Source organism: Centroberyx gerrardi, chromosome 3 (genome assembly GCF_048128805.1).
Source record: "Centroberyx gerrardi isolate f3 chromosome 3, fCenGer3.hap1.cur.20231027, whole genome shotgun sequence".
Taxonomy (NCBI): Eukaryota; Metazoa; Chordata; class Actinopteri; order Beryciformes; family Berycidae; genus Centroberyx; species Centroberyx gerrardi.
This window is the reverse complement of record NC_135999.1, coordinates 9049026-9059968: the sequence shown is the minus strand read 5'-3', so window position 1 is coordinate 9059968 and position 10943 is coordinate 9049026. Positions and strand designations below refer to the sequence as shown.

The window sequence follows — 10943 nt, the reverse complement described above, 5'->3', positions numbered from 1 at the left end:
TCTGTAGCTATGGCACTTGCTGTAGATATAAGCATTTAATTTGGTATAATCTATTCTATATATACCTTACTGTACAACAATAGTTATATTAAGACAAGCGGGTGTGCTAGCAGGTAGCGGTGTGTGTTTGTGTGTGTGTGTGTGTGTAGGGGTGTGTGTGTGTGTGTGTGTGTGTGTGTGTGTGCGTGAGTGTGAGTGTGAGTGTGTGTGTGTGAGAGAGAGAGAGAGAGAGAGAGAGAGAGAGAGAGAGAGAGAGAGAGAGAGAGAGAGAGAGGAAGCAAGAGAAAGTGTGTGTGTGTGTGTGTGTGTGTGTGTTAGTGCTGGGTCTGAGCTGGTGGTTGTGTGTTGGGTCTGGAGTGCTGGCTCTGGATGTGGGAGATCTGCAGGACGGGCAGCAGCAGCTGAAATGCGTTCTGGATGTAGTTGGTGCTGTTGGAGCCCTGCGGACCAAGATCCACACCTTCATCATCATCATCATCATCATCATCATCACAGCCACAATCAACATCACTATTGATGTAGCCACCATTATCACTGTAATTGTCCATTATCATCATCATCATTCCCCATATAGAAGAAAACAAATAATTTCACACTTATGAATCTGTTTTGATATCTATTTTTCAAAATATACAAAAAATGCCCCAAAATGTATTTTAGATATGAGGATTAAATTAATTCAAAATAGATTTTCAGATTAGATTTTTTGAGCGGCCAAAATGTATTTTGGATATACTTGCAGATATGCATGTATGTTGTCAACAGCACATGGGGAGTGTATTGTATTGTATTGTATTGTATTGTATTGTGTATTTCCAGTGTCCAAAATACATTTAAAATGAATGTCATCTGCATGTACAAATACATTTTTGGCCAATTTTGTTCATCTCAAAACATACAGTATCTTGAAATATATTCTGCAATATACAGTATGTGTATGTGCAATGTATTTTTTTGCTGTACAGGTCTCAGCATTGTCATCATGAAACTAGCTGAGACCACCGTTCCTCATTAACAAACTTATAATCACCAGTAATAACCACCATCATCACCGTCATATCATCCGTCATAATAATCAGCATCATCATCATCATTATCATCATTTAGACAGGAACCATCATCATCAGACTGAAATTGCTACTACTACTACTGCAACTACTCATCACCTATGTGAGGATATTTTTTTTTTTACCTCTAGCAGCACACTGTCTACCAGTGGATTCAAATCTTCTGCTTTCCTCTGGCCCTGAGACAGAGAGGGAGAGAGAGAGAGAGAGAGAGAGAGGGAGAGAGAGAGAGAGAGAGAGAGAGATGGGAAGCAGCAGTGAGTAGACAGTACGAATGTGAGAGCAATCCTAATAAGTTCCTCAGCGTCTCCAGTGTTTTGATTGTGAATCAATAGTTAGGTAGCAACACACACACAAACACATGCAGAGTCAAACACAGACTGTCTCTCTCTCTCTCACACACACACACACACACACACACACACAATCACTCTTACTTACCCCGATAGTAAGCAGCGTATCAGAGAATTTCTTGGCCAAACAGTCCACCTCCTTACACATGGCACACGTCAACCTGCAACATCAGTGTAGATTTTAACAAACCTCACTCCTCTCACATTAATACACACACACACACACACACACACACACACACAGCTAGACACAAACCTGGTGAGGATGTGTGCCTGGTCCCTGGCTGGTTTCTCCAGCTCCTGGCCGTGGAGGATGAGCTCTGCCACCTTGTGGAGCTGCTCGATACTGCGGGCCGTCACTTCTGCCAGACTGCCTACTGATGACAGGTAGACAGCCTGGAGAGAGGGGGACACACACACACACACACACACACACACACAAACTGAGAATAAATGTATTACATAAAGACAGGTGGTGACAGTGGGAGGAAAGGGATGTTAAATTTGAAAAGACAAAGAAACACAAAAGCATTCAGCGATGAATCCCGTCGCATAACATTGTTCAGTTGATCTCACCTCAACAGATCTGGGGTCAGTCTCTTTCTCCTTCCTTTCCTCCTTCTCCCCCACCTCCTCTCCTTCTCCCTCCTCCTTTTCTCCAGACGAGGCCTCTACTCCTGGCTGGTCCTCCGTTTCCCTGCCAACTGTCTCCGTAGTGACAGGCTGTTCCACCTCGCTCACCCAATCATGAGCCCTCATTCGAGCCTGGAGACGCATAATTACCACCCATCAGTACCGCATGGTGGGAGATCACTGTGCCCAAGTATGCAAATGAGATGGATATACACTATTATATGCTAATGTAAAGTCATTTATGTGTAAATTCTATTCAATTATGCAGTAGGACTTCAAAGGTAAGAACTTTTGTATCACTTCTAAAACTTTATTGGGGGTGAGTGGATGTATAATAGGAGTTTAAGAGTGTGTGTGTGTGTGTGTGTGTGTGTGAGCGGTCACCTTGTTGAGTTTGTCTGGCGTGGCAGCAACGTGAAGCTCAAACAGCAGCTCAGTGAGAATACTCACAAACTCCTCCCCATCAGTAGCTGACACACACACACACACACACACGCACACACACACACGCACACACACACACACACACACACACGTAGAGTTAGCGTACTTCTATTTATATAGCATATGATAAAGTCATAGATCCATCAACGGTAAGATTAGAGCTGATTTCTACCGCATGCCATTATTAGTTTCATTTCCCCCATGCTGGGACCGCATCTTCCGCCATCATCAAATGCTTGTTTGCCTTGAGCTAACAATACAACAGAGATTTAGTGCACATTTTCATGCCAAATTAATTCAAATGTATCTATCTAAATTACCTTAAGGGCTTGCACAGCACACATGCAGATTTTGATGAGATATTTTGATTTGATGGCTTGGTTTTGTTTGTTGTGATCTGTGATGTGGTGTGAATCTGTCAGTGGCCGCTGAACACCAACCCTGGATCAGGCTCCGTTCCAAATCCCCCGGGTTAAGGGACACCAGGCTGTTTTGAACTCTGGACTGGCGTGACATTTCCTCAGGCGCTTGTCACATAATGTAAGTTTGCGTATAGTTTTTAACAGTGCAAAGTGACAAGTGGCTGGTGAGATGTGATGGGACCAAAATTTTAAATGTCACGGCGTCCCCTTGACGTAGCATTTCACTTTGGTGGAACATTTTCTCATCTTTTTTTAAGCAGAGACAACACCAAAGGAAATCAGGAGCTGTCAGCCTCCAACACTGGCTCCCCGAAGGATCCGCCGGTTTTCCGAGACACAACGTGAAACAGTATTATTTGGGTTGACGTTGAGAAATATGATTTTAAACTCGGTGGGTGGGCCTCATCCACACTGCTGAAGTGTCCTGGAGCAAAACACTGACTCCCTACCAGCTTTGGGGCTGCTGCTCTGTAACTGACCCTGACCTTTGACCTCTCTGTGGAGGATATAAAGTATCACATCATTATTTTTATATTGATTACTGACCATTCTTAAACTCTTTAAAAGGCATGTGAGCTAAAAACTTAAAATTGAAAATTCAACCAAATTGAAATGTCAGTTAAATTTAGGGGCATACTGATCTGGCACCCTCTGATCCTGCATCAGGAACTTGGCCCCGCCTCCAGAGTTGGGAACTGGGAATAAGGAAAACTGATCCTGGGCCAGTGCTCAAGGGCCACCGCTACCTCCGGCAGGTTTGGTCTGGGTCACTCACATAGGGGGGTAGAACACTGTAATTGGGAACTTAGATCACCGTTATCCTTCGTCTCGCCCTCCTTCCTTTTCTCTTTCCCTTCTTCCTCTCCCCCCTCCTCTTCCTCCTCCTCCTCCTCTTCCTCTCGCCTGATGAAGATATCCTTGATGGCAATCAGCTCCTTCTTCATCTCCTCCTGCTCCTCCTCTGCCAGGGAGGAGAGGAAGGCTTGGACCTAAGTGGAGGAGAATCCAGGAGTGTGTGTGTGAGAGAAACAGACAAGTAAAGAGAGCAGGAGGAGGACAAGGAGAGAGAGACAGAGAGAAAGAGAAAGAGAGAGAGAGTGAGAGAGAGAGAGAGAGAGAGAGAGAGGAGAAGGCTACAATATCTATATGACTTTATTTACCAAATTTCTGCTCCAGTGTGTTTCTCATGCTTGTCTACAGTTGTTGTGTGTGTCTTACCTTAGCCTCGCTCTCATTGGACAGTATCTCCAGGGCCTCGAGGTGTGATAGGCCCTGGTAGTCGTCAAACAGAATGCCGTAGTGAGCTGTGGGCTCGCTGATTGGCTGGTTGCTGAGTCGTGCCCGCTCCTTCTCCTTGGCTTCCTTCAACATCTGACAAACCACAATGCAACCTCAATACAACCGTGCTGTTCAACCGCCATTATTTATCTGATTGAAACAGACGTGTTGGTTATTCTGACTGTACATACTGTAAGCCGTGTGTGTGTGTGTGTGTGTGTGTGTGTGTGTGTGTGTGTGTGTGTGTACCTGGCTCAGTGATGCAGTCTTCTGCATCAGGGTCTTGGTCTTCTTGAAGCCCGGGTCAGTCTCAGCAAGAACAGTCATGGTCTTCTTTCCAATGAACTCCAAGGCATCCAGACCGCCACTAATCACCGACTTACCCTGGGAGACAGAGAGAGAGAGAGAGGGAGGGAGGGAGAGAGAGAGAGAGAGAGAGAGAGAGAGAGAGAGAGAGAGGGAGAGAGCTTATGTCTTGATCCTGTTTTTTTAACTATACTGTGTTTTGCTTGTGTTTTGTTTTTAAATAGACGGCACTATCATCCTTTGAAGAAGCTGAGGCTCCAGGCAGGGAGCTGAATGTGTGTGTGCACTCACAGTGTGCTGGACAGCGTGTGTGATGGTGGAGAAGACGCCCCTGCTGGGAGCGGCAGTGCTCGCGGAGGACTGACTGGGGTCGGACAGGTCAGCCTCTCCTCCTTCTCCTCCCTCCTTCTTCTTCTCCTCCACTCCCTCCTCCTCTTCCTGCGCCTCCTCTCCCACTGAGGTCCTGTGGAGACGCAGCGCCTCCCCTGCCTTCACCTTGACTGAGCTCAGGCTGTGACCTACACACACACACACACAAAATATATACTTGCTACTGGATGTACTGTACGTTGCCACAATGATCGGTGTATATTCATACCAAATAAACACCAAGGCCAAGACGAGGAGAGAGTATGTATAAAATGACAAGGAAAGGAGACAAGGAAGGACAAGACAAGGGAAGGAGACAAGGAAACAGGAGATAAGGGAAAGGAAACAAGAAGAAGGAGACGTACCCACTGTGGAGGTGGCACTGGTCAGAAGAGACTTTCCCCATGAGCCCCAGCCTCCCCAAGCTTTTTCTTTCTCCTGGAGGGACCTCTGCACACACACACACACACACACACACACACACACACACACACACACAGTATATATGTAGTATTAGCAGTAAAGAAACACTGTCTGCATGTTTTCTAGAGCTGCTAAGAGATACTGCAGTGTCTCCTAACTCAGACTGAGTTACTACTCTAATCTATGTTTTGTTCACTCAAAGGTCAAAGTTTAAATACCATTGACCCCACCATTCAATAGCCAATAGTAATTAAGCTGAAGTGAGTAAGTTCTGCACACCAAGAGACAGATAACCTCCATACACTTATCAATACCACTGAAATCCCGCTGCATGTAGGGAAACTAGTGCTGGAATCAATTACCAATTGACAACTTTACCTCCACTTCCTCCTCTGCAGCTGTGGCGTCCGGCTCCAGGCTCACCGGTTGGTCACATTCGACCACCTGACCCTCGGCGGCATGCTCCGGTTGGTCAGCTGGACTGCCTGATCCGTCGGCCTTCGCGGCATCGTCCTCTACGGTCGCCTCTTCCAGCACTCCGAAACCCTCAGGGACCACAGGGGGCTGGAGAGGGGGGGCCGTCGGGACGCCCTCAGAGGAGGAGGAGGAGGAGGAGTCGGGTTCAGGGTGGGGGGTTCGGGTGGGAGGAGGGGGGGTGTCTGAGGACGGGTCTGTGTCAGCGGGGGCGGCCTGGGACATGGTGATCTGGAGGAAGAAAGATCTGCTTTCAGTAAAGAAAATGCAAAATCAGTATTTCCTCGTGAATCTCTTCATCCTACAATACAAAACAATGCTATTTACATAGAAAAGCTATTGAGACATTCAATCTCTGTACAACAAATTTTTTTTGTGCCTCTGCCTGTATATCAGCTCAGTCATTCCTATATCACTCTCACTGTCCTCAAATGAAGGAAACTGGGTTAAAGGTGAAATTGGACTATTCAACTATATTCTACCACTTTGCTGGAGGACCCAAAACTCCCACAAGGACCTCTGGTGGTCCGTGGACCACAGTTTGGGAAGCTCTGTTTTAGGTAGAGGTTCCAGCAGGGATGTAGTGCCTCCTAAACTCAGTTTACCCAGCTTTTTATTTGCAGCTTTATTCCCACTTTTAAGGCTGACATAAATCTTTATGATCTAAATTCATAGTATACATCATAGTAAACAGCATTGAGCTGATTTAAGTTATATGAGAACAGTTGTCTTTTACAGTAAGAGAAAAAAGTATAAACTAGCTTTCTGAAAACGTGACCACGGCATGATTCAACATCGCCACCTAGTGGTCTGATGTTGCAAATGCATCCAGATGATTCCAGTTCTCCCTTTGACTGTCAATGACTTTGTTTAAACAAATTTCCTCGTGGAAAATCTCATTAAGGACAATGTTATCTCTTACAAGAGGGCAGTGTGCACAAACAGTAAGGTTCACAATAACAAAATATATTTCCAGAAACAAGAAAAGGACATTACTATAGCCTGCAAAACAAGTTTAGCCGACATTAACTATATTTTTTTTACAATAGGCCACTTTGTTTTGATCTGGAGCAATAAGCACAGGACTCTACGTGTTTCTCTAAATGCATAGATTGACATGATCTGCCGATCAATATGTAATCGCCAAGTAGGTAAAATCATTGAGTTCATATTGATGACATATCAATATCAGCCTGTCCCTGATCAGCCTGTCCCTCTGCTGCGTCAGCGACACTATTTCTACACTATTTTAACATGACAACATATAAAACAACGTCAAGCAGACAGCCAAAGAAGACCACTTTTGTATTAGGCTACAACAGAAATATGTGAAAACTATCATTCGCAGGATTGTGAGCTTGATAATAAAAAATAAATAATGTTTTACATTGCAGCAAATGCAGTATAACCTCTCAGTCGGCTGTGCTGAGGACTGCTGTATTTTAACGGATGCAGTCAAAGCAAAGTTAAAAAGCTGAAAGGTTGTTTTGTTTGTATGAAAATGACAGTGCAGCTCACCGCTTGGTGCCAGCTCCCTCGGCGGCTCCTCTTCCGCCCCGCCACGTCGGCAGGCCGGGAGGCGACTGCGCCAAAGACTAACACACCGGCAAGATACTTCACGGCCTCATTTCGCACTTGCGCACAACTGTCAAAAAGAGCAATAACTTCCATAATAACGCATTAGCAAACCCACAGGATAGCTAGCTAATGCGTACAGAAGCTATTAGTGCACGTCCATGCTATTCCGCTCTTTTCAAACAAGTAGAGAGTGGCAGGGTGGATGGAAAGCACTGCCTAATGTTGAGAGGAGTGCAGTGATAGTTTCTGACAACAACAACCAGAATGAGAATGGAAAAGTAGACTAACTGATAGATAATATAAACCAGAATAAAGAGTCAGTATGGGAATATTGTCTATGTTGTGGGAGTTTGAGTGTTTGAGAGTTGTAAGTAACACTAACTAGGTTTTCTGATAGTAGCAGTTACTACAGCAAGTTGTCATGGACACAAAGTGCGTGCTAGTACCTTCATAAATAACTATTACTAACGCCAACAGGACCACTTTCAATTTATTTATATTAAAGACTGGTCTGGGTCTCACAACACGATCACTAACTTACTTAGGCTGCTTGACTAAATCAAGTAGTGCCATCAGCATGGAAAATATATTTAAAATGTATTATATTAGCTTACTTCTAATCAGAAAAGACGCGGCCTAGTCTGTCTAACGGGATTTAGGCGAACGCGGAAGTAGCAGGAGTGAAAGCTCTCGCTTCGCCTGGATACTTTCTGACATCACCATGAACACAGCAAATATTTACGTCTGATTTTCCCTTTCGAGCCAAAATACTAGTTCAAACGCTTAGTTGTACAAATGTATTTAAAGACCACAGTTTAAATAAAAGACGCAACATCTCATGGCGTCTTGTATTTGTTTTAATACCGTGCTGTGATTTCATTTGCACAGCGGCTCGTTGGTCTAGGGGTATGATTCTCGCTTAGGGTGCGAGAGGTCCCGGGTTCAAATCCCGGACGAGCCCACCTTTTTTCAATGAAGCACAGATCAGCCAAAGTTTGTGGAAAATCACTGAATTTAGGATGCAAAACCACTGAGTAACTGCAATAGGGAGGTGGATGAGTAAATGTCGTCGGTTTAGTGAGCTGTTATCCACACACACACACACACACATTTGAATGATGTTTGCACTTAATTCAGTCGGCTAACATTTGTTGTATACATAGTATTCTGTTACATCACCACACGGCCATCTTGGTAGGAAAATAACAGGTGATTGTAATAAATGAACAGGTGATTCTAATCAAATGGCAGCCACAGCCAATAATCTGTGTATTTAATAAAGGACCATATTGGTAGCAAATGCATGTGACATTATGGGAATACTATGAATAAATTATATTTATAAATCAGCATCACTCTGATTCTAAGGCCAATTTTCAACACACACACACACACACACACACACACGCACACACACACACACACACACACATACACACACACACACACACACACAACATAAGAGACAACACTCAATTCTGCAAATATTATCAATAAGTTTATTAAGTGGTATGAATATTTTTAAAATAATATGCAAAACTGCAAATAGACCTGTACAGTATATGTTCACAGTTTAACACGTTCCCTTTGAATTGCCAACTTAGATTAAGAGAGATAGGGTTTCTTATAGCCACAACTTTATAGAAATGTATAATATCCATTGTTATGAGAGTATCAAAATCATGCTTAATAAAAACCTTTAATTGCCCTTTCAGTCTAATAATCAATTATAAAATATATTACAACTTATAGAATTTGCAGAGATAAAAAAAGACAAATACAAGCAAAACCGCAAAGAATATCCAGGAGCAGATGTAGATCAGTTGAGCCGCTACATTCAGTGTGTGTGGGTGTGTGTGTGTGTGTGTGTGTGTGCGTGTAAAAAAACAAATGGGTCACTCGCTCTCCTGGCATTATATGATTAATGACATAACTGAACAGGGGGATGATCCTGTTGAATGATTCAAATCAAACTGACCAATAGATGCATCAATAGAGCAAAACTGATCTGACTAATAAATGTTTGGCTTTGGGAATGTTTCTTATATATAAAGTGCACATTCTCCTGGAGACATGTACAAAGACGCTATGTACAAAACTGTTTTGTTCACCAGAAGTTGATAAAAGGAGTTTTGTTCCAAAACAGTGCCACGTTCTCTTGTTTGCTTGAGCAATGGTGGCATGAAAAATAAAACAAATGAAGGCTTACTAGAAGAGTATTGGCTATCTTAAAACCTTTACAAATTGGAATCACCTGCCAATATTGAAATATTCTGTGTGAATTAGGTGGCATTTTCTTTCCAAAGTGTTTGCCTTGTACAGTTTGAAATAAAACCCTTCACCTGCTCCTGAAAACAAAATATTAAGAGCAACTCTCCCTGCTTTGCACTTTGTATTTTCCCCCATATAAAAAGTGTCATACGATAGAAAAGAATACCACTGTTCACATCACAAACCAAAAATAGTTCATATCATAGATACATACACATACAAGACAATGGTAAGACACAGACATAAGACATAAGACATTTTCATTGCTTCTACCCTTAAACCAACTGACTGGTGTCTTTCCTCGCTGTACAATAATGCCCCTGTGTAGTAATTTAGCTTTCACATTTCTGAATGAAAACATAAGAACACTTCACTCTAAGAATGGCTGAGACCCATCGTCCCCTTTCAACCCAAATACCAAAAGCACACGAGACCAAGGCTGGGCTGCTTTTAATAAGTGCATGTTTTCGGCTATGTGTGCATTTATGTGAGTATGTGTGTGTGTGTGTGTGTGTGTGTGTGTGTGTGTGTGTGTGTGTGTGTGCAAGATACAGACAGAGAGAATTAGCTACCGGTCTTTAAAGTCACTTCATGATATAAGCTGGTGGAGGCAGATGAGGTGTGTGTGGTGCTGCATGGCGGTGCTACATGAAGGAGGCGTTAGCATTAATAGCAGTGCTGATGAAAGAAAGCTCATATGACACAATGCACAGTAGGTATGATATGACATATACATTCTGAAGACTTTCCTGGGTAGGAAAACATGGAAGTTTCACATTATATTGGCCTAGCTAGCGGTTAAAAGTACAGGTCAGAGGTGTGTACGTGTGTGTGTTTAAAGTCCACAATCTTTATGTATGAATATGATTCAACACGTTTGTCTGCATGCAAAGAAATGACAGCTTATGTATTATGAGGAAGAAGCTTGTGTGTGTTTGTTGAAGTATTTTGAGTGCAGAGCGGGTGTTGATGCAGTTTTGATTGCCTGTCTCAGGCCAGCTGAGACGCTGCACCCATGGCTGGACCCTTCGCAACTGATCAGAGGTCAGGTATAACACCTCCATTCCTATCATAATGTTAGCTGATGGTGAATCAGCGCTGGGATTTAAAAAAAGGGGAAAAGGGGATAGCAAGTGTTGAGGAAATAAGAGGATGGATAAACGGATGGATGGTGTGATGTTCAGATGATCAGAAGGTCATGATCAGGCTAATGAGGTGAAAGGGTCTTAACTTGCACCCTGAGGAACATTTCCCCACTCCCCCCCAACGGAGTCCAAAAGTTAAGGCCAGCTCTTTTAAACCCCGCCCCCCCACCCACCCAAAGT

At 43.5% G+C, this 10943-nt stretch overlaps 1 protein-coding gene and 1 non-coding gene across 3 annotated transcripts in view; one reads left to right on the top strand and one right to left on the bottom strand.

Annotated features, from left to right (window-relative positions):
* The window catches only part of fam114a1 (family with sequence similarity 114 member A1), an 8373-nt gene extending 1041 nt beyond the window's left edge, over positions 1–7332 (bottom strand). Inside the window, exons 1-13 of one of the 2 annotated variants that reach the window (XM_078282579.1) lie at positions 7288–7332; positions 5674–6016; positions 5238–5322; positions 4795–5021; positions 4447–4581; positions 4138–4290; positions 3695–3908; positions 2438–2523; positions 1997–2185; positions 1677–1816; positions 1509–1581; positions 1193–1246; positions 1–440 (exon numbers count right to left, since the gene is read on the bottom strand). The exon at positions 1–440 is cut by the window's left edge and continues 1041 nt beyond it. In XM_078282579.1, the coding sequence (XP_078138705.1) occupies positions 315–440; positions 1193–1246; positions 1509–1581; positions 1677–1816; positions 1997–2185; positions 2438–2523; positions 3695–3908; positions 4138–4290; positions 4447–4581; positions 4795–5021; positions 5238–5322; positions 5674–5994 (1803 nt within the window). In that variant the 5' untranslated portion in view covers positions 5995–6016; positions 7288–7332 and the 3' untranslated portion in view covers positions 1–314. The remainder of the gene's footprint in view (positions 441–1192; positions 1247–1508; positions 1582–1676; positions 1817–1996; positions 2186–2437; positions 2524–3694; positions 3909–4137; positions 4291–4446; positions 4582–4794; positions 5022–5237; positions 5323–5673; positions 6017–7287) is intronic. The other variant, XM_071923261.2, reaches the window with a different exon arrangement.
* Positions 7333–8236: 904 nt separating this feature from the next.
* trnap-agg (transfer RNA proline (anticodon AGG)) lies at positions 8237–8308 on the top strand. The gene has a single exon. It is a non-coding gene; the product is annotated as a tRNA-Pro (tRNA).
* The last annotated feature ends 2635 nt before the right edge of the window (positions 8309–10943 follow it).